The sequence below is a fragment of the Pygocentrus nattereri genome, chromosome 6 (genome assembly GCF_015220715.1).
Source record: "Pygocentrus nattereri isolate fPygNat1 chromosome 6, fPygNat1.pri, whole genome shotgun sequence".
Taxonomy (NCBI): domain Eukaryota; kingdom Metazoa; phylum Chordata; class Actinopteri; order Characiformes; family Serrasalmidae; genus Pygocentrus; species Pygocentrus nattereri.
The window spans coordinates 22,174,895-22,199,303 of NC_051216.1; the positions used below are offsets into that span (position 1 = coordinate 22,174,895).

The 24,409-nt window shown below is 38.5% G+C and overlaps 2 protein-coding genes across 2 annotated transcripts; both read left to right on the forward strand.

The window, feature by feature from the left end:
- The first annotated feature begins 575 nt into the window (after positions 1–575).
- LOC108424279 (acetylcholine receptor subunit alpha) lies at positions 576–12,051 on the forward strand. Its single transcript, XM_017692190.2, has 9 exons — positions 576–781; positions 2,946–3,088; positions 3,921–3,965; positions 4,323–4,432; positions 5,795–5,990; positions 6,383–6,620; positions 9,808–10,031; positions 10,991–11,230; positions 11,546–12,051. The coding sequence occupies exons 1-9, from the start codon at positions 736–738 to the stop codon at positions 11,672–11,674; spliced, it is 1,371 nt and encodes a 456-aa protein (XP_017547679.1). The 5' UTR covers positions 576–735; the 3' UTR covers positions 11,675–12,051.
- Positions 12,052–13,637: 1,586 nt separating this feature from the next.
- On the forward strand, positions 13,638–24,168 carry wipf1a (WAS/WASL interacting protein family, member 1a). Its single transcript, XM_017692356.2, has 8 exons — positions 13,638–13,719; positions 17,186–17,271; positions 17,552–17,681; positions 18,194–18,331; positions 18,446–19,360; positions 19,439–19,636; positions 23,177–23,290; positions 23,637–24,168. The coding sequence occupies exons 2-8, from the start codon at positions 17,221–17,223 to the stop codon at positions 23,696–23,698; spliced, it is 1,608 nt and encodes a 535-aa protein (XP_017547845.2). The 5' UTR covers positions 13,638–13,719; positions 17,186–17,220; the 3' UTR covers positions 23,699–24,168.
- Positions 24,169–24,409: the final 241 nt, after the last annotated feature.

A 24,409-nucleotide genomic window follows, 5' to 3' on the forward strand; every position in this document is an offset into this window, starting at 1 on the left:
TCAGATTCAGCCATCTGGAAAAGTCCAAGCAAAAGCTGGGGCCTCTCAGCTCCAGTTTGTGGAATGATTAGGCCATGATCTGATATAATAAGCCCATGCTGACTGGGCCTTTTGACATGTAAAACAGTCATTTATAATGTGCACCCAAATGCTAATACATTTTTCAGTATGTTTCACAGGAGTACTAATACATCCAAAAGACCACTTCTTAAAGGAAAAGCTTGACCAAGCCCTGACCAGAAACTGTAATACATACAGTATGTTGTTACAGTACCAAGCCAGCACCTTCCACGCTGGGGCTTTAGCTAGTAGTGTTTTTGTTGTGTAATTCTTGTTCATACATTCATGTATTCCTAAATAATGTAAACATATAAATAAGTAAATGTAATGATTTATAATGGTGTTCAAAGATCACTTCTATACTCTGTTACACTAACGCCATGTTTGTGTGTGTATGGGTGTTGAATGTGGAGGACACATGAGCGATGGATTACAGAAATATTTGTCTCTGGTTTCATGTGCTGGATGGCTGAAGACTGTATGTGACTGCTGTGCCAGTCAGCAGAGCAGGACAGAGTGCTCGGTGGGCATCTGTGAGACTGGACACACCAAAACCATTCAGAGCAGATATGAACAACAGAGGTTTTGAAGAACTTAACTAAGTTGGTATTGCTTCCGAACTGCTGACAAGAGAGAGTGACTTGACTTTACTTCATAGATACCATTGACAGCAACATGAAGTGGGTTCATTTGGTTTCTCTTCTCTTAACTGTAATTACAGGTAATATTTTTTTTCACTCTATAATCTGTAAAAAGTTTAAAGGCATGTGTAAATTTATGTTGTGCATGTTGCCGTCTATATAATGTGCTAGCAAAAATGAAATGAGTGCCTAAAATAATATTTCACTGTAAGCTTTTCATTATTGAAAGTGCTAGACAACTAGAGCATCAAGTTTGTTAGTGGAGTTTTGTCACTAAAAGAACCAATGCACAAATCATTACGGAGGTTCAAACATTTTCTCATTTATTTCACATATATTACTATATGTGGATGGTTCATGGTTTTGTAAATGTTTAAGTAATCTTTAAACAATATTCAGCAAAATGTTTATCAACCTTTTCGTCGGCCTATTCCTATCCTCACGGCAAAACCTGATTCTAACCTGAAGATTAAAGAATCATAGAGCCCAAAGTGTATTTTTACCACTTGAACGTCAACTGAGAGAGAGAAAAGAGGTTTATTGTTCAGTTGTAAAGTATGAGGTGGAACATCCCTCTGTTTTTAGACTGCACAAAACATTGATTTGATTGACAGCTACAAATGTCCAAGTGACTGCTGGTGACTTTATTCACTGCCCCTGCGGGAATCTTTATGTAGTTACTGCTTGTTGAGTCTGATCAATGTGAATGGAGAGATAAATTGATAAAGTTCTAAATTTTAAAGAGGTCATCTGTGTAAATATTAATTGAAGTGCGATTTACACTTATTTTGAATAAATCTATAAAAGGCCGAAGGAGAGATTACTGTTGCTGGTCTAGTGACAGAATGTAAAGAAGACATTTAATGGCACATTAAGGCTGGGAAATGTTGACATGAGACACCAGCGTCCTGGATGATAAACATGGAGCAGAACTCAGAAAGGCTTTCCGGTAACTCTAGAACTAATGGAACTTTCACACGTTTCCTCTCAACTCATCTCCAGCTGAGAGGCTGCCAAAACGACACACAGCATAGCCCAATCCCCCACCCAGTCTCAATTCAATTTATTTACTGGGACTACAGTAACACTGTCTAAACTTATTTTTTACAATTTAAACTGAGAAGAACTGGTACGTTTGGGTATCACTAATCCACTCAATGCTACGCTAATACATGCTTGATTCTGGCACATTTTATACTCTTAAAAAGGTGCTGCAAAGAGTTTTATGGAGTGAATTACCACCTTTGGTTCCCTGAAGAGTTTTTGTAACAAACCCACCTTTGAAAGATTCTTTTAAGGGAAACTGTGGTCTACAATCTGTTGCATGCATGCCTACTCACATCCTTTATCAGTGCCACAGTAGTAAACAAGATTTCCCAGTGTAAAGACAAGGAAAAACTCCTTCAGATGTATCTTAAAGGGGGAGGAACTTTTGAAAACTACAACTTCTTTGATTTTTGGTTCCTTGTTTGTCTTAATTAGATGGTGAATGCATAAGATACCTAACATTTCTGCTAGGAAGCCAAATATCTTATTGCAGCTGTATAACTGTAGTACTCTTCAGATCTTTACAATGCAGAGAACAGATAATCAAACAGCAGATAAAGATAGCTATGCTGGTTAATATATTGTGCTTACCTCAGTTTGCCTTGTTTTTTCTGGCTGAAAGGGTAAAAATCTTGTCTCTGATGGCCATTTTTGCTGAATAAGGTTGAAAACACTGTTTTCTTTACTATGTTTTTTATTGAATTAATAAGGTATAAGGTATGGTATATTAATATATGGTATAATAAGGTATATTAATGCTAGCCTGGTTGTATCTATTTCTCAATAGACTAGCAGTTACACCAAAGGAATTCCTAAACATGGTAGGATATATTTGCATAATGCATGCAGGTTATTCTAGTGAGAGAACAATGGCAAACAAAAACATGCAAATGATAGACAATTGTGAATTCTGTCATACCAATGAGGCTGAGGGATTGGATGCTGCGCTATGATCTGCTGCATGACATAAAGAAAAATATATGAAACTACAGTTTTAGGTTACAATAAACCAAAATTGGTCTAGCTCCAAAAACGTTTTGGCACATTTATTTTTAAGAGTGTATTTCAAGACAACCTGGTGATAGTCATTCAACGAGTCATGCGACAGAATACTGTTTTGTATTGATCAATGACATTGTATACTGTACTGTATTGTATACTGAGTGTTCTACTGCTTTGTTGTTTTGTGTTGAGCAGGGCTGGTGTGGTGTTCAGAGGACGAGTCTCGTCTAGTTAAAAATCTGTTCACTGGGTATAATAAAGTGGTCAGACCTGTCAATCACTTTAAGGATGCAGTCGTGGTCACTGTAGGACTGCAGCTGATCCAGCTTATCAGTGTGGTATGAGTTACTGTTATCACTCTATAAATACTTAAATATTTTTTTCATTGCTCATAATATTAGTGTGCTGAACATGTAGTGACCACTCACATACAGTCATATGTAAAATGCAAAATGCATATGCACCCCTGGTTAAATGAATGTTTTGTTGATTTTCTAAGTTAAGCTACTTAAGCATTTGGCACTTTTTGCCCACACACACACACACACACACACACACACACACACACACATACACACACACACACACACATACACACACTGGGATAGGTGCTGGAGCCTCTCCCAGCGGCCATTAGGTGGAAGGCAGGAAACTCTGGACCCTGGACAGGTTGCCAGTCCATCACAAGGCAAACACACAGAGGGGCAATTTAACATCTCTAGATGGCCTGACTGCATGATTTTGGACTGTGGGAGGAAACCAGAGCACCTGGAGGAAACCCATGTAGACACAGGGAGAACATGCAAACTCCACACAAAAAGGACTCTGGTCACCCAGCTGGGGAACCCCTTCTTGCTGTGAGGCAACAGTGCTACCCACTGCACCGCCGTGCCACCTATGGCATTTTTATACTAATTTAATGCACAATTTCTATTGATCTGCTGAGTTTAATATATTGGTCAAATTTAACAGTGTTGAAAGTGTGCCATAACTTTTGCATGTTAAACTCAGCAAATAAACAGTAATTGTGTTTTCTGTAGAGAATTTGTACTTATTTTCGCTTAGAAAATCAACAAAACATGTCATTTGCATACAACTACACGTGACTATATTTGGCAAATACTGGAATTAAACGTGAAACCTATTTTATTTTCATCTGATCTCTGGCAGGATGAGGTTAACCAGATCGTCACAAGCAATGTGCGTCTGAAACAGGTAAATACTTTAAAATAATGGTTTTGCCAACGTTCTTTAGTAAAGGCAATGGGTATAAGCAGATGAGTGAAGACTCAAGTTATCATTTAATGTGTAGGAATGGTTAAACAGCACTGTTCTGTGATGGATAGCTTTTAAAAATGGTTCTACATATAACCAAAAAGGGTTTTTTTTGGTTCTATATTGAAGCCTTTTTGCTAAGAGTATGTTAAATGGTATTTCCACTGGCATTGTTCCTTGTTAGTTATTAAGATTTGAGCACATAATATGACTTGATACTTCTTTTAAGGCTTTTAATATGATGTTATGCTTTATCTCTCTTATGTTTATTGCTTAATCCACTTTTCCGGCCTTTAGCAATGGAAGGATGTGAACCTACAGTGGAACCCAGAGGACTACGGAGGGATAAAAAAGATCAGAGTTCCATCTACTGACATCTGGAGACCTGACCTTGTTCTCTATAACAAGTACGACATCAGGCCACTCCCTTTTGATCTGATTCTTCTGCATTTGAGCATGCTTATGCAATCTGAGCTGATGGACTCACAGACTCACGTAAGAATGACGTGTTCTGTCTCATGACTAATTCACTCAGGGGGAGATTTGCGGGTGTGTATACGCAGTCTATGTGTAATGTAAAAGGGAATGAAAGAACACTCATACTCATATTGCAGAAAGCTATATCTGGACTTCTCATCACATTTTCCTACCTGTCACCATATGCTGTGCCTAACACATGTGCATACCCGCAAACATACACACAACCATTTCTCCCTGACAACCAGCTTGCTGTCTGTGAGACCCCTACCCGTTGCTATGCTGGTTGGCTGGCACATGGTACAGCAAGGGTGGTGTGATGCCAGGACCGTGGCAGTCTCCAGGCAGAGCTGTCTGTGCTTGTTAACCTGATTCTCTTCCTCTTTTTTATTCCCTTTTTATTCAATTTTCCCTTCACCTCCACATTTCCCACTGTTTCCCAGTGATGTTCTTGCAATTTGAGCTTCCCTCACACTTTTTTACCCTACTCAGTAAAGTCGGTTGTTTTCAGAATAACATTTTTGTGAGATGTGGTAGGTGGTTTAAGAGCCCCTTGATTATGGTTTTTCAATCAGGGGTACTTAAAGGGTCCATATTATGGAAAACCAAATGTCCTCACTTTTTAAGATAAAACTGTAAAACATGCCACACATGTTCCAGTTCATATCATTCATCAAGCTACAAAACAGGCTTTATTGATTCATTCAATTTTTTTTTCATATTCTTTTATTTTCATGTGCCCATTCATGCTGCATTTACAAGGAAAGTCTCAGCTCAGATCAGTTTAAAGCAGGCAGCCAATCAGAGGTCATTTACACATCATTTACAATAGTCCAAAAGGCAGTAAAGGGCCTTAATTTTTATGAATAAAGAGAAGTTGTAAAATGCCAATGTAAAAATCAATTATAATGGGTTTCATTCCATAAAGCTAAGGGGAAAAGCAAAAAGGTAAGATATAGATTTATTAAATTTGTCCTTTAACTGTGATCTAACACAACTACTAAAGCTGGTATTAAACCCCTTAACCACTGGTGGGCCCAACATTTTATTACATACTTTTAGAACCGAAGAATAGCTCAGCCAGTTTGCACTGAAGTCCCCATATTTACTGAATAATAAGCCTTAGTATGTAATAAGCCTTGGATTTTTAGGGGTTAAAGGATGAGTTGTGAGTAGAATCAGGGGAAATCACCAAACTGTACTGGACTGCAGCCCTCTAAGAGTGGAGCTGAATATGTCAATTCTAAACCATTAATACTCTTCCTGTTCCCTCTTTTATTTGTCCCTAATAGCGCAGATGGTGACTTTGCCATTGTGCACGAGACTAAAGTTCTACTAGAGCACACAGGAATGATCACATGGAACCCTCCAGCCATCTTTAAGAGCTACTGTGAGATCATTGTACTTCACTTCCCCTTTGACCTCCAGAACTGCAGCATGAAACTCGGGACATGGACCTTTGATGGAAACCTTGTCGTCATCAATCCTGTAATAACATTGCGTAATTACCAAGGATCACCAATAATGAATGAATTTGATAATAAATATGAATGAATGATAATAAATAATTACTTCAGGTTTATCAGTTTATGCAAATAAATTGTGCCACGTAACCATCCAGCATGGGCCTATATGTACACAGTTTAATATGGAACGTGATCAGATACACCTGACTTTATTATAGAAGTTCAGTTTTACAATGCATGACACACCCTCTATTGTACGAAAATGCTATCAGTTCAGTGACCCAAGTGTGGCATTATGGCTTAATCAGTCAACACTTGCTTCAGTTAAATAATTTTACACTGCATGTTTATTGTTTCAACTGTTAAATTACACTGCAGCCTTCATTAACCTGTGATTGTTCTTCCCATCTTTAGGACAGTGATCGGCCAGACCTGAGTAACTTTATGGAAAGTGGGGAGTGGGTGATGAAGGATTACAGAAGCTGGAAGCACTGGGTTTATTATGCCTGTTGTCCCGACACACCCTACCTGGATATCACCTACCACTTCCTCATGCTGAGGCTGCCGCTCTACTTTATTGTCAATGTGATCATCCCCTGCATTCTTTTCTCATTCCTTACTGGCCTGGTCTTCTACCTGCCCACAGACTCAGGTACTGGGCAAACATGCACTTTGTGGATGGACTGAAGATTAGAGGGATGGATGCATGGATGGATGGATGGATGGATGGATGGATGAAAGGATGGATGGGTGAATGAATGTTTGGACAAAAAAACAAAATGGATGCAAAATCATGATTTCTGTTCAAATCTGTGAGGTATGCAATATTGTGCTGCAGAATATTATATACTATGACAAATAACAAATAGAATGCTTAGTTTTAGATACCCCTTTCAAAAAGAACCCAAAAAAAGGCTTCTTTGGAGTGAGAAAATGGATATGGTGGAAAAAATGAAAATATATAGGGGTGGATGGATGGATGGATGGAATAGATATATGTATGAATGTGTGTATAGATGGATGGATGGATGGATGGATGCATGTATAAGTTAGATGACAGAAGAACAACTGGATGTATATGCTTCATTACCAGGATGGTCTTCTATTTCTGTGATGGGATTAACTTCTGCCTGCCGTTTATCTTCAAACTGACTGCATGTGTGACTGACATGAGTCCTGTCTGCTAAAGCTGAGTGTCTGCACCTCTGATGTGTGTGTTTGTGTGTGTGTGTGTATGTGTGTGTGTTTGTGTGTGTGTGTGTGTGTGTGTGTGTGTGTGTGTGTGTGTGTATGCATGTTTGCATATGTATTCATGTTTGTGTCACTGATATGTGTATGAGATGAGTATGTGTGTGTGGTAACTCTGACTGTGTCCCAGGCTCCATCTCATTAGGCTCTCAGAAGCTCTGGTCTCACTATATCTGCCAGTGTGACTGCTGTAATGTATTATACATCACATGTCTCTCTCTCTCTCTCTCTCTCTCTCTCTCTCTCTCTCTCTCTCTCTCTCTCTCTATTCAGTATGCTGTGATGAGATTTGGTTGCTAAGGGCTCATAACCCATCAGATTGTGAGCCCAAGCTTACTGTAATAATCATAGTGTGATTGTAATTTCATGGGTGACCAAAATGCTGTATGTAGTTTGTTGTTTGGCTATGTGTTTAATCTGAGGTAGTTTAGGTAGGTATGCACTGATATGAGAAATGTAGGCCAATGACATCCAATATTTACCATATTCACATATGCCAAATCCAATATCCTGTCAACTAAACATTCTGCTTTTCTGGAGTACAATAATAGAAATTTCAGTCAAATGTGAACATCTGCCTGATGCTGATAATTTTTAAAAAGCTATTGTGGTGCTGATACTGTTATGATTCTGATATTATTGTGAATCTCTAACTTTGGAAAATCTTTAGTAAACTAATACAAAATAGTGTGTTAGAGCCAGAACAAGCATAGTTCAAAGCAACGTCCACAAAATCAGCCTGTCAATGCTCAGCGTAGACAGCTCAGTCACTGGTTGGTGTCAGTGTTGATTTATCAGCTTGAGAAGCAGGAGGGTGTTTAAGTCTCCAGCTCAGTGGAGTGTGATAAAGGCAATAGTGCTCTTCAAACTCCATAATCAGCACACAGCTCTTCCCGTGTAACGACTCAGTGTAGATGTCCAGAGGCTGGTGTTAATGGACAGATCCACCAGCTTTACATAATGTTGCATTTTTGTGTTCCCACCTGAATTGTTTGAGGAGTTGTATTAGCGCTACTGGACTTGGTTGCTCTCAGCATATTTCACATCATGTCAGCATATTGACAGAGATACTCTCCACAGTACAACACAGAGGTATTGATTAGGTTGTTTAATTAAATTAACAGAAGTGTACTGTCAGCCTTTTGGCAGTGGATTAAATGATTAAGACATGCATATATATAGTCTTTCTTTATAATAATATTGAAAACAGCTTTATAATAATATTCAAAACATATTAACTGATTAACAATGAACAAACAAAATACATACATAATGACAAGAAACCACACTTGAAATGTTCTGGATCATCAGTAATTTTGCTGTTTGTGTTGCTATATTCCATAAGTGTGTTGTCTCGTGGTGTACAGCTGAGCAATGAACACATATAGCTTTGTCAGTCCAACATTGCCCTTCAACCTGACCTTGGGGCTTACTATGTGGTGTGAACTCATTAAATGACTATGTATAGACAGCACTGAGGCGCCACTGAAGTTTAGGAGCCTCCTGCACACATTTAGCCCAACTGATGGGCCGCCTGCTGGTAATGTGCATTACCACGACAGCTGAAGGGTGTGTAATAGGATCCTGTGTTAGTGCTTTTGACATGAGTGGTGAAAATGCTCAATTAAGATCAGCAAATTCACATATTCAATAATTGAGTGATTTATTAACTCTGGGCACTCTCAAATCCATTTTCATAATCTCAATAGTTCAATTAATTTGACTTGCAATAAGGACTAAAAGTATACACATTTGCATCACTGTATGCCTGTGACCATTCTGCTCTAAACAATCTTGGCTTCTCAGAATAATGAAAATGATGTTGTAATTAAAAACTTAACAATTACAACCATTATCACATATATCTGGGTTTAATACATGTCTTAAAATGGAGTCCACCATTTCACCATTCATGCTGTGGTGGAAGTGACTGTGCTGTAATTTTAACATTTTTTATATAAAAATGACAGACTATTCATCATACTATCATACTACACTCTTTAAGAAAAGATGGCTCTTTAAAGGTTTTATGTAGAACCATGAACACTCAAAGAGGCATTTACATGCTTAAATAGTTCTTTGCATTGTGAAATGGTTCTTCAGATTGACAGAGAATGTGATGTATATGATTCTACACAGAACATTTTTGTAAAAGATTCTATACTCCACCAAAAAGGGTTCTTCTACTGTAAGAAGCTTGACATTGTAACAATAGTGAAAGCTTCTTGGTGCTATATAAAACCGTTTTCAAAAAGGTTCTATGTACAGCCAAACAACCTCCAACGTTTGGGGTTGTGGAAGAAATCAATGGACCGTAGTATTCTTTAAAAAAATAACTATTTTTAATACAATTCTTTTAAAAACGATATCTTTATTACAGATTTTTACTTTGTAAGATTAAACATCTATCTGGGGCTGGGGCAAAGGTGATATAATTCATACATAAACCACATTTCTAAGGGATGGAGGCATGGAAAAAAGCTATATGAGAAAAAAAAAGAAAATCTGTGACTTTTAGAAAAAATCCTCCCCTGAAACTTAAATATACCCTTAAACACCCAATGTGTGTGTATGTATGTTTGTGGGTCTAGGTGAGAAGATGACCCTCAGTATCTCTGTCCTGTTGTCTCTGACTGTGTTCTTGCTGGTGATCGTTGAGCTGATCCCCTCTACTTCCAGTGCTGTTCCACTCATTGGCAAATACATGCTCTTCACTATGGTCTTTGTCATTGCCTCCATCATTATCACCGTCATCGTCATCAACACGCACCACCGCTCTCCTAGCACACACACTATGCCTGCTTGGGTCCGCAAGGTGGGTACAGCAGCCACACCTCTCATCACAAAATGAGCTTAAGGCAGCAAGCAGTCTTTTGATTATTAGTATATGTGAGTTCATTGTTTGTCCTTCTGGGTCTTTGTACAGTGGCTTACACTAGTCAGGTGCTTTATTCATTTGATATATTATACAGGTTTATACAAAGGAAGTAGTCTTCTAGACAGTCTGTCATGAACCACGTGTGCATTTAAGAGTACAAAATGCAACTAAATGTAAGATATACAGTGTTTACCAGCAAATGTGCTCAGGTTTACACCATGGCAGTGTTGTTATTTATCATACCCTACTCAGTGCTGCCACCTAGCCAACAGAGGGCCCCATTACCTCTCAGCAGCCTTAGTCCTGAAGTAGCCCAGTCAAGCACGTACCCTGTTCCCAGAACACTTAACACAGCTAATTTTCGAGCCCACCCTGACCTGAAGTGGGTGTATCAGAGCAAAATAAAAAAAAAAACACTATCATGTTCAAGAGAGCACTACTTCAGGGCAAGGAGTGATAACCGCTGCTTTACAAAACCACACACCAAGGAACAGAAGAGCTGCATACTTTTTATCTTGACCTAATGTCATTTCTCATTTAATTATATTTGTTTTTGAGTGGTTGCATTTGTATGTATTCTGAGAATCTTTTCCATGCCTAAACATCCTTTTTAGGGTCAGTTTCCTAAAGTAGGATTAAGTGTGGTCAGCGCAGGATTTTGAATGGAGGTTTTTAATTGAAATGGAAATATAGTCCATGACCAGGTTCAGTCCTTTGTTATAAGGCCTTTAATATGAGTATTACACTAATGTCTGATTTGTCTTTACTCAATTAGTTAATCAGCAATCAATCAATGCATTTCTAATAAAAAAAAAACAATCAAATAAGTAGGTAACTAAGTAAATAAATAAATACATAAAATATCTGTCATTTATCTCTTCCTCTGTCTTCTTCAGATTTTTATTGAGACCATCCCCAACATGATGTTCTTCTCCACTATGAAGCGGCCTTGTATAGAGAAACAGACAAAGAACATTTTTGCTGCTGATCTGGACATCTCTGATATCTCGGGGAAGCCCATGCCCACTGCTGTGCCCTATCAGTCACCCATCACCAAAAACCCAGACGTGCGCAGCGCTATAGAGGGCGTCAAATACATCGCAGAGACCATGAAATCTGACGAGGAGTCCAATAATGTAAGACCATGAAGTGTTTATCATTATTTCTTATATTCTTTAAAAAGTTCCCCATGGCAACTTGATTTTTTTTGGGGATTATTTAATAATATTTTTTTTATAATTGTTGTTTTCACTGTTTTTGTCTGTTTTTTTTTTTAATAAAAAAAAAACCTTTAAATAATTTTTTCTCCAATATGAGAGTGGACTTTAAACATACTAAAAATATCAATGCTGTTCTCTTCTTGTTTCAAATATACAGCATTTTGGAATTAAATGCTTTAATCTCTCTCTCTCTCTCTCTCTCTCTCTCTCTCTCTCTCTCTATCTCTTTAGGCCTGTGAGGAGTGGAAGTTTGTTGCCATGGTTCTGGATCATATTCTGCTGTGTGTGTTCATGTCAGTGTGTATAATTGGAACAGTTGCTGTGTTTGCCGGACGACTCATTGAGCTTAGTGTGTTATAACATGGCTAAGACATTATGTTCATGTTTTAGGGACCTTCACATTATATTACTTATTTTCATATATTACATATTACTTATATTCATAATTCAGGTACTAAATATGCAAAATTATAATGAAACATAGCACAGTGTCCACAGCTAAGCCGCTGTTTGCTGTATAATAATGCTTTCTGATCATTTTGTGTTTTGTCAGTTCACTCGTCTCATGACAAAGACAAGGCAGACAAAGCAGTGATTGCAAGTAGATTTATAAATATAGTATTTTATTAAAGTTAGGATACTTATATTTATATATTGAGTCTATTTCTTATAACATTTATACTGCTTTATTATGTGTCCTAGTTGTATAATAAAAACATTTAAGTCTTATTAAATTATCACATTCTTGCTCATCATTTGCTACTGGTTTACTGAGATTGTATATACCTTTTATATACCAAACAGTAGTTGTTCACAGGCTCACATGTCCTCTTTTTAAGCTGGCTTCCTCATACTGCAGTGAGTTATTCCTGCTCTACTTTACTGCAAACCAAATAGGGAGATACTTACTCATTTCAAGTGACTGGCTGAAAAGGAAGCAGTACTCAAACAGCTCATTTGTTCTCCCAGATTCATTCACTGACTCTTGCTTGAGTTTGTTGTACACAAAATCTAAATATCTAAAATCTTCGTTCTCTGAAATGATTCCTAGTTATGAAGTATGATCTCTGAATGATTGTGTTTGGACACCCATTAACCTCTTAAACCAGCTGACCAGGTCCAGATTTCCTTTTCTGACTCTCATATCCACATAACTTACGTATTCGTTTCACAGTAGAAACTGAATGATTCACAGTAGCTTTTAAGAGTTTAAGGAATTGAATGCTCCTTGCTGTGCTGCAAAAATGATGGGAATTAAAATGATCTCAGGCCTTTGCTCCTTGATGTGTTGAGACTGTGTCTCAAAATATCCTCACGTAAAGGTGGAATAAGTGATTCTGGAGAAAGATTGTTGATATTGTTGAACTCAACAGCAAAACAAGTACACCCTTTACTTCAGGGCTCTTTCAGAAACTCCACCTCTCCAAGTTCATGGACACATATTGGCAATGACACTGGGCTAGCGAATTTCATGACCATTAAACCTTTCATAAATGTGAAGCACATACTGACACATACCATGTCATTAGAGCACAGCAAGTAATGTAACTAATGTTAGTAAGGTTGTGGGTTAACAAACTGTCACTACAATTGCTATTGGGAAACCAACCAGGTGGAATTAGCTATCACAAACATTAACAAACAGACCAAAACAATATTGACCTATTGATTCTGTAAAACAATGAGTCAATGTTACCTGTTGTCAAGCAAACAGAGCAACCTACTCATCCCTTTTCATCCTTTTCACATCTTTTTTTTACCAAGTTCTTGTTCAAACTTTGTTTTGTGGCTTGGTCCAAGCTATTAATATATTTTTTTCTCATTAACAGAGCCATGGCTGTGTATGAACAGCAGATTTTCTTCCAGTGCCCACATTAAAAATGGTCAGCTAGCAGACCATGAGGAGATATTTCCTGAATTTGACAAAAAGTGTATACATTTCCAGTGCATAACTGAATGAAACTACATCTGCTACAGATCAATACCAAACCTCAGGTGAAGAGAGCAGTGTAACACATTCAGCTAAAAGGAATTTTGTAATGCTTTTGTTATTTCGTTTTTATTTTCAGTTTCAAGCTGTCTCTGGAAAGGCAAAAGGCCCTATTTTTCCCTGAATTATATTAATCACGTAGTTCCTCTTTCTGTGAATGCACTTAGCAGGAGCTCACATATCTTCTCATTTACAGTAGCTGTTCTCATTCTCACTGAGAGAAAGGGTGAGGAAATGAGTGTGTAGCATTCGTTTGCATGCTGTGCGTTATGGCCCACTCCCCTGTGTGAGACTATGCTATGCACCTTCCGATTGGTCTGCTGCATAGAGAGAGAGAGAGAGAGAGAGAGAGAGGAAGTTCAATGCAACTGTCTGCACAACTGTGGAAGTAAGTTCTCTACGGCTTCATACACGGGTGAGTCCAGCTTTTTGTGACTAGAGTGAGGGAAAATAAGGAGAGATAGGGTCAAAGGAGGAAAGAGAAGCTGTGGATGAGAGCTGGGGCATCCTCACGGGTCAAAGGTTGATGTTTTTTGATCTGAAGGTGGTTGTTTTTTTTTGGGCTCCACCTCAGAGGAAACTCAGAGGAGGAAATGTAACTGACACACACTGAGAAGGACAGAAATTTTCTGTAACCAGGCTTATGATATGGCCTGTGCTTTAAAAAATGATCATGAAAAATGATCCTAATGTGCTTACTTGTTAGAAACTGGTTATTTGCAGTAATATACATAATGCAAATTCATCACATGCAGATTCTTAAAAGTAAAGGTTTCTAAATGTATTTTGTCTTTTATATTATGTGGAAGTTCTCAAAAAGTTTTTGAAAGGTTCTTCAAACATCTTTTTCACCAAAATGGTTGAAAGTTTCTTTAGGGAGCTCAAATTTGTTAATCTGCATCATCACTCAAAACCACTCTTTTTCCACCTTTATTTTTAAAAGCATATGTTTGTAATACATTTTCAACAGCATTCATTTTTCAGTATGTATACAACCCTCATCAGGAAGGGGCAAAACTTCTTTTGGGCCTGTGATTTTGTGTCTGCCTTCAATCTTCATACAAACTCACACAGCTTGTTTATAACTGAGCTCTTTGCTGTTCTTTTTTGATTGTGGTAAACAGCTCTAAAACTGCCAAATGCATTTCTCAGATATACATGGCTTTTTTCATTTGTTCATCTCTTCACTACTCTCGACTCTTTACTTAGAATGTGTCTCACTATTCTTGTCATTCTCTTTAGAAGTACTTCTAAAGAAAAAAAAAACACAAAAAACGAAAAAAACAACAGAGCAGCACAACATTTTGAGTGATTTTGCAAAAAGGTCTGCAACAAATATCATGAAGTAGCCCATAGCATGCCTCTTCATATTGAATCCCTGTAACAGGTCCACATGTAGCCTCCTAACCTGTTACAGTGCATCAAACCCTCAAAATCAGTAGCATGCGCCTGTGGCTGAGTGCACTCTAACTGCAGAGGAAATGGTGATACACATTTTGCACAGAAGACATTTGTAGGGGTTTATGCTTCAGGAAGTTGCTGTGACCTCTTCTGCAGCAGATACTTAGACCACTGCTTCCCTCAGTGAAGCATGCTGATTCCACTCAATGCCTAGGATCCAGTGCTGCAGTTAACATACACAGCACTGTGTAAAATTACTGACTTTTGCACAGTACAGTAGCATTAAAATTATCTTAACTGTTGCAATCTTAACAAGATTTTGTATCTGACCTGAGATCTTGCAGGACTGAATTTCAGGCTTCTCTGACAACTGAAATTGTTCCTCATCTGAAATACCATGAAAAGCATGCTATACTGAAAAAGTTCAGTATTTTCATATCATTTGGCAAATTGGCAGCTGTTTCAGAATTACATAGAAACAGCAGCTGCACACCTTCTTTTCCTGATACAATATCAGGACATGCATCATCTTATATGTAGTACAGTGGCCCCCAAAGGTATTTGGACATTTGACCCATACTTAAAGGTATTAAGTTTATTGTGTTAAGAAGGAAATTCTCAAAGCAAGTGACTTTTCATTTAAACAGACATTCCAAGACGAAAGGTGGCAGGTGAGTTTCAAATTATCGTTTAAACCATTTTCTGCAGGTTTGCGTTCAAAACTTTTTCAAAAAATTTTTTTTATACAAGCTCGCTAAAACTACTGTATGAAAAACAGCTCCAGACTTTGATATTTCCACCCCTGTACCTGACAGTACATTTAGTGCAGTCAGGTTGAAATTCTATTCCAAATGTTCGCCACAGAAATCAATTTAATGCTTTGCTAAGTGTGTTTTTCTCTAAAACAAGTATAAAACTGTCAAACCATTACCAATGGTTGAAAAAAAAGTATTTCTGAGACCACTGTATATGGTACAGCCTGTATGTATATAATGAACTTTTGACATGCAAAATCCTAAACCTAAGCCTAATCTTCACACAAGTAATGAAAAATGAAAAAAGGAAATATGTAGATTTTATTTTAATGCTTTTTTATTGCTCCTAATTTACACTCACACACGCTCACACATACAAAAGACTGTTCTGTTTATGTGTGCATCTAACACATCACGGAGGCAAAACCACAGAGCTAGAATGTAAAAATGTATTTAAAGACTAAGGAACTGAAATGAAATCGGATGCAAATGTCTATGATACAGGATGTATATTAAAACACTCAAACACACACACATACACACACACACACACACACACACACACACACACACACACACACACACACACACACACACACACATTCTAAGCCGCTTCTCCCTCAGGGTCATGGAGCACTGATGCAATTTTCTTTAACTGTATCAATGTTCGCGGGGCAACCCTGAGAGAAAAGAGGCTTAGAAAATGAAATGTGTGTGTGTGTGTGTATGTGTGTGTGTGTGTGTGTGTGTGTGTGTGTGTGTGTGTGTGTGAATGTATCAATGTTTAGTATAGCCAGACTAACTTGATGTATCACTGGTGGCAAATATTTTAATCCACCTGCCTGAAATATCTGGTGGAAACCTGAAACACACATGGTCAACACTGTTTGTTACTCAATCAGTCAGTGACTCAGTAAGTGACAGCACCTCTTGTAAGCTGACCTGCTGGGGGGTCCACCAAAAAATGTGGCATCTCGGTGAAGCATCTGTACAGCCTGGGGCTTCTGGGCTGGAGAGCAGAGTACTGGTGAACCTGCCGATCTCCGGTAAGCCCTGGGCTATTGTAATCTGGCATCAGTCCTATAGTTCTGGACAAGTGGAAACTAGCCAGATTCTGCACAGCCTGCCATGTTAAATTAGGGAAACATGGACTAGAGTAATGCTTGCATCACTTGCCTTGTTTAGCTTCAAGTGACAGTGAACACAGGTAATGAGGTCACAGCTGTTCTCTTGAAATGACCTCATAAGGCAGAAAACACCATGTGTAACGTAAATACATTTATGGTGTAAAGAGACAAAAAAAAATCTACTATGCTAAAACCCATTTGTTAAAAAGCATTCAACCCAGTACACCACTGCTTGGTGCCATGCTAAATGTTTGGGTTTAGACATGAGAACTAAACTTCAAGAAAGAGGAAGCATACAAACAGTCAGTAACTTCTTGTTTTGTTAGTGAACTTGGCTGTGTTATTCTTGGGTTTCTGCAAATCTCCTTCACTGCTTATGAGTAGCTTCTTTACCTACTACAGGAAGATTAAGTGTGAAAGCTCTGTTGTGAGAGTGACTGTGTGTGCGGTGCCAAGCAAGTTAGTGTGTGAACTTTGAGGTTATGCATAGCATTAAATGTGAACACAAAAGACTATTGTAGTCTCTCTCTCTCTCTCTCCCTCCTTCTCTCTAATCTCTCTCGATCACTCTCTCTGCAATGCTTTGTGTGGTCTTTAGGTGCAGAGTTGGAAAAGGATTAAAAAGAAGAGAATATGCCTGGACCTCCACCACCACCACCTCCACCTCCTCCAACATTTGCCTCGGTAAGACATACAACTGATAAGTGAGTGGAAGCAAATTATCCTGATCCCTACAAAAGATAGCCAGGAGCAGACTTAAATTATTCATATTAAGATATGTTATTTTATACACCAGTACATTCTATACAATACGCTTTCCCACAAGAAGTGTTCTTATTCACCTCTGAAACATTGCATAGTCTTGCAAGCAGGAAACTGTTTAGCGTTTGTAACTGTAGAGAGCCATCTAGTGGTGACTTTGACTGCATTAATAGTCTCAGTAACTGTTATTCATCTGATACAGGCAAATACAGAGAAACCAGTTCTGAAGAAATCTGAACAACAGGGAAGGAACGCTTTGTTAACCGACATCTGCAAAGGCACCCGCCTGAAGAAAGCTGTCACTAATGACCGCAGTGCTCCAGTCTTTGAGAGTGAGTGACCTCTGCAGTTGTGGGATATGCACACCATGCAATGACAGCGCACATTAATAAATTCTATTTAGCCCACCAAAACATTAAAGTATGAACAATACTAATAATGTGCTGCACCATTGTGAAACATTACTTTTGAAATTTGTAATTTGGATTTATTCTGTCAGTGTAAACTCCTTAGTATTCTTTTGTATTCTTAAACAAGTATATTCAGCACACGAAGAGTTAAAAGGTTTTGTTGCAAAAAACACATTATAAACACTTTTGGAACATTTTCATTTATTTATGATATATATGTTGTTGGATTTGGCTTTACACATAAAATGAATATTAATGCTATGTTATGATTAATACCATTATAAAATAAAAATGGGTTTTCCATTGACATCTGCCGTTATTCTTTTCAAAAACTTGTTATATCTGAAATCACTACAAATGGACATACAGCATTTTGAACTTAAACATTTTCGTTGTTAAGTTCTTTCTTAAATAAAATAATATCTTTCCCACAGAGCCCAAAGGAGGAGGAGGAGGAGGTGGGGGAGGAGGAGGTGGAGGTGGCTTTGGAGGCGGAGCTCCAGGTGGGTTAGGTGGACTGTTCCAGGGTGGGATGCCAAGACTAAAATCCCCAGGAAGCAGAGACACCTCTGGTAATTATTATTTAATTTCTCATAAAATAAAAGCAACACTAGTGGACAGGTCAAAATGTGTGAAATTGCATATTTCCTTGTATGGGATGTTAATGTCCATTTATCTCTAACCAGCAAGGCCACCTATGCCTCCTTCTGGTGGTAGATCCCCCACACCGGGTGGTGGTGCTCCTCCTCGACTTTCTGGCACTCTTCCTGGGCGAAGTCCCATGAACAAGGGCAGCATCCCACCTGTGCCTGCCTCTATGCCGTCCCCTCAGCGCAATTCCCATCCCACTGGCCCTCCTAGTTTACCTGGAGGTCGACCCCCAAACTCCTCCCATTCTACACAATCCACCACACCGGGCCGACGCCCCAGCCTACCCCCAACCCCTGCAGGTGGTCCTCCTGGGCGGCAAACTAATTTACCCCCACCTCCTGTTCCTTCTAGTGGTCGTCCACCACTTCCCACAGTTCCCTCTCTCTCCTCAGATGATTTTCCTCCTCCTCCACCGTCCATGGGAGGAAGCAGGGGATCTTTTCCACCACCTCCAGTTCATTCTAGTGGCCGTCCACCACTTCCCACAGTTCCTTCTGCCTCTTCAGATGATTTTCCACCTCCTCCACCATCCATAGGAGGAAACAGGGCATCGTTTCCCCCACCTCCAGTACCCTCTAGTGGTCGACCTCCACTTCCCACAGTTCCTGCTGCTTCTTCAGATGATTTTCCCCCTCCCCCACCACCTGTAGGGGGACATAGGGCATCGTTTTCTCGAGATGGACCTCCACCACCACTGCCTCCAACAGGAAATAAACCACCGGTCCCTTCAGCGCCAAGGCCTACAGGCAATACTCCACCACCACCCCCTTCAGGAAGAGGAGACTTACCTCCGCTGCCACCTGCACCACGGGAGGAGAACAGAACTCCTCAGAGACCTCCATCGTCAAGCAGCCTGCCCCCTGTCCCACGTCCTGGAGGCTCTGGCCCACCTCCACCTCCACCCAGTGCAAGACCACCACAACAAGGAAGGAGCCCATCTGTACGATCGGGTATGAATCTTGGCCAGGTTTCATGTGTTTTTAAGTATTCTGTGGTTCAGCATAAGAAATGTGGATGTCTTTCTATAGGTCCTCTTCCACCTCCCCCTCCATCAGGAGGAAGCAGAGGTGGCACTCCACCTGCACCACCTCCTAATCGTCCTGGAGGAGGTGGAGGAGGTGGCAGACCTCCTCCACCCCCAGACCGGCCTGGAACAGGGGGCTTTCCTCCCCCACCTCCCTCCACCATTGGCAATGGCTACCAGAGCTCCCCACAACACAGTCAAGGTATGGAATTTACATGTACTCATGCTGTAGATGAAACTTCCATGAGGTCTGCCTTACTTTTGACCTGACTGGTCAGCAAAAAAAAATTGTGGAAAAAATAAAACATAAAATGTGGCTTGTGTAAAAATTATGGCAGATTTTATATTTCATGTTTTATTTTTATGTTAACCTCAGCAAAGAATTAAAAAACTGCACTAAAATGTACAAACAAATGCCATATTTAAGTTTCCTCCTTTTAGAGGATGTGATATTCACTGATAAAATCAACAAAACATGTAATTTGGCCAGGGGTATTCAAACATTTGCATATGGCTGCACAGAGTTCAACATGTTAGTGATACTGTAACATGCTGTTTCATTGGAAATAATGTTAATTTTGTGAAAATGCTAGCGATTATTTGTCCCACAGAGATAAAATATGTCTGCGAACTTAATGAGTGCTTGCACACAAATTTGGAAATACGTCATATTAGTGTGCACTTTAGCAAAACCCACAAACCCACAACTGGAGTGATACTCTCAAGGCTACATCTTCAGGAACTTCACTTATGGTGTGTAATTGCACCATATTCCAGTGCAAAATATGTACCTCTCCCCTGGGAAAGTTAATGTAGTATGCCTTTATTACGTAGTATTACTTTTTATTTTGAACAAAATAAACACATTTTTTTGTGATTAATAGACATTACTTTCACTTTTTTAGAAAATATTTATCACACCTTTTTCCATGTGATGCACACTTTTATTTTTAATTTTTGATTTTCTCGTGTCATGTTTCATTCATTTACACCTTTCAAATGTATAATTTCACAGTGGAACATGTTGAACTAAATTTCTGCATGTTACCACATGTATTTATGTAAAACACAGACATAAATCATCTCAAAAACATAAATCAAAACAAAAACATCTTAAGGTGTAACATCACAGGATTACTTCTTATTTACATTATGTCCCATATGTTTACGCACACACCTTCTGGGTTGCGAGAGGTGCTGGAGCCTATCCCAGCAGTCATCGGGCAGAAGACAGGATACACCCAGTCCATCACAGGCAGACATACACATTCACAATTTAGCATGCCCAATTGGCCTGACTGCATGTCTTTGGACTGTGGGGGGAAACCGGAGTATCTGGACATGGGGAGAACATGCAAACTCCACACAGAAAGGACCCTGGTCACCCGGCCGGGGAATCAAACTCAGGCCCTACTTGCTGTGAGGCGACAGCACTACCCACCGCACCGTGCCGTGCCACCCCATAGGTTCATATGTAAAAAATATTTTATTGACACTCCACATATGACATGAACAGCTTGTGACTTTTCTGTAAGATAAAAATCACAGTAAATGTTTCTTCAGCCAGGCTGCGTAGTTTGTTACCATTAGGCTGTGGTTACCAAGCAACGTAATTTGGTGCGCTAATAAATAATTCAACTAATGAATGCACTCATGTGCACAGCATATCAAGTACTTTACATCAGCTTCATATGTGGTTCAGGCAGTCAGAGTTTAGAAGCGGAAATAGATTTTGAACCTAGACTAAGCCTTGAAGGGGAATTCCACCATACCAGGAGGAATTTTAAATTTATACATAACTAAATTGCTAAGATATAAAAAGTCATTCAGAGTGTGTTGATTAAAAATGATTCATGCAAGAGAAACTTACATGAAATACTAACAAACACATCACACCATTCCTGACATATTGTTTTATGATGGTTTTGAGACATCTTTGACTTAAAACATTTTTATTCTTTCATGGTGAATACGTGCATGTATTATAAAGCAAAATAGTATTTACAATTAATAGTATCATCACTTTTAAAAACTCAGAAGATGTGTAGATTCATTGTTGAACCTCTGGTTTCTATAACCACCAATGTAAACAAATCTGAGTTGGTAAGTTTCTCTGCAGTGAACCATTTCACGTCAGACCACTCTGAATAGCTTTGTTAACCCTCTATTGCACAATGTTGCCTAAGGGCAACAAACTCATTTTTCTTATTTTGCAATAACATTATACATATTTAAAGACAATGAAATGATTAACAATAAAGGGAAGAGATTGTGTAAGTCAATAAAAAGCTTGTGCTTAGCCATACTCTCTCTTAGTGGACATTTCTAAACCTCTTTTTAGAACATTCAGTATCAGTTTTTTGTTATTTGCAGAAATAACAGCATTGTATAACAGTGGAATGGATTTAGCCAGGTCTCAACACTGCAGGGAACATGGCTCTATATTTCTTTTTATTGTCGCACAATGTTTCCTCAAGGCGACATACTCCAAAAGGTCCCTTACAAAAATCTAAATCTAAAAAATCTAAATTTATTTCTTTTTTTTAATGTTTTTAAACATAATAATCAAGTCCAAAAAAATTAATCAAGAATCATTTTATTCAAGAAAAGTGAATTGAATATTTGTTTCAATGTTTTCATAATGTGTGCAGTAGAGGGTGAACTTCACAATCACTGAATTACACAGAAATTAAAGCAAAATAGTGGAATTCCTCTATAAGGTAGTCTGGAAAGAATTGTTGTTATAATGAATAGTTGCTGAGGATATTAATTGAAGCCTCATTACCACTGTTACCATTATAGTGTGTTTAAAATCTTTAATACAGTTAATACTGTGAAGGTATCTGCCCTGTTACAGCACATCACGTCAGTGGGAGTTTAATCTGTGTGTTATGTGTTTGTGTAATGTTATTTTACTGAGCGGCTGTGTCCTAACAGGTAACAAAGCAATAAGCAATGTTTAGTCCCTGACGTCTGTTTGGACTTGATAAGCTCTGTGTTCAGCACTACACTCTAATAGACAGACTCTATGTTTGCTCTGAGGTCAGCAGTCTCAGCCTTGGACTTAACATAATACCCAGAGAGTGTTTTCAATCAAACCAGTCTTGGTGCCTTGTTCCTCTACACTTCTTCACATCTGTTTATGAGATTGATACTTAAGACACCATTAAGCTAGCATTTACATCTCTATGGACAAGCATTTTATTAAGGTAGAAGATACAACTTAAACATGATTGTTAATAATATTTATTCATTTCTTGAAACATTTTCATAACATAATATTTTAAAACAGAATTTAAAACAGACCAGATGTGTGGAGTCATTACAAATGAAAAAAAAAATAAAATAAAATAATTTCAAGAAAATATGATCCAGTTATGTTCCTTAACTAAAGGTACTGAAGACGGGTAACACCCAGTGACAGTTTAATCCTTTTTTTCTGAGAGTGTGGTAAGAGAATGAAATGAATAATTTCATTCATTGTCTGCAACATCTTTTTGTATTTGATTGAATACAGTGATCCTAAACTTCTGAATTGTGATTCAAGCTTTTGAATTGAAGCAAAGGGAAAAAAATGAACTCAGCTTTTATAATAGGGATAAACTTATCTAAATCTTGCAAAGAATCAGTTTACACTTGCAAACAGAGAACAACAGTTTTTAGTGGTGAGAATGTACTACTGCTTTGTTAAAATTAAGCCCTCATACTTGATCCACAGAGTAATATTATCCTCTTTTTTTAGATGACTGGGAGATGAGGTTTTCCTTCCATTCCCTATCTGAGCTGCCACCACCAGAGCCTTACGTCTCTTGCCCTAAGACATACCCCAGCAAGGCTGGTAAGAGTGAAGGCAAAGGTAAGGAACATTTTTTTGCTATGAAATATATTTTGCTTCATGTCCGTAATAGTGAAGTAATGTGACTGGATAGGAAAAGGTTATGTTACATCTGTACTTGAAAGACGGACAGACTTTTGGATGGACGATATCATCACCAATATGACTGCTTAAATTCTGGATTTATTCCAAAGATCTTTGCCTAATGTAGACTGTTACACAGAATGTTATATTTTGGTGTTGTTCATTTGTTGCTGGTGCCTCTTATTCTCAGAATTTATTTATTTATTTATTTATTTATTTATTTATTTATTTATGTTGCAGCAACTGATCCAAGTACAATAAAGCTTGTCTGTGTTCTCTACAGGATCTTTGCAGAAGGAGAGAGGTGCTCCTCCACTGCCTCCGTTACCTCCATCAGCCAGATGAAGGAGAATCACTCATACCTGTCCAGTATTATTGGGGCAATTTAGATTTTTTAATCATAGCTCCTTAACACTTTTGTTCAGAATATTTTTTTAAACATTGCTGAAGGTTACAGTTTCAGAATTCCACAACACACACACACACATACACACACACACACACACACACACACACACACACACACACACACACACACACACATACACACACACACACACACACACACACACACACACACAAATGACAATGCACAGACAGACTGTCAATAGTTATTTTAGTGCAATGTGTTCCAAATATATTTTTGAAAGAACGTTTATTTCTTATATCGACTGTTTTTATTTCCTTTTTGAGCTTTGTCTGAATAAATAAATGTATGGATGAATATATGATTGAATGGATGGATGTTTGGAAATGGTATGGAAAGCTGTGCTATTCTTGCTAAAAAAATAAAGCACATTTCTCTGCAAAATCAAGCACAGTATGTGGGCTCATTTGAACAATGGTGTTGAATAACGTACACCTCCATCTTTGGCTTGTAAAAATTGTCATCATTTTAAACGCTTCCTCTCGTTGCTGCACTTCTGTGGAGACTTTAAGGCGGAGTTTTACCCTCTATAGGAATTATCATGAAGAGGGAGGCTAATGCGAACAATGCCGAGACCGAATTAAACCGGGTGAATAGTGTACTGAGAAGACTTTTATTCAACAGTATTT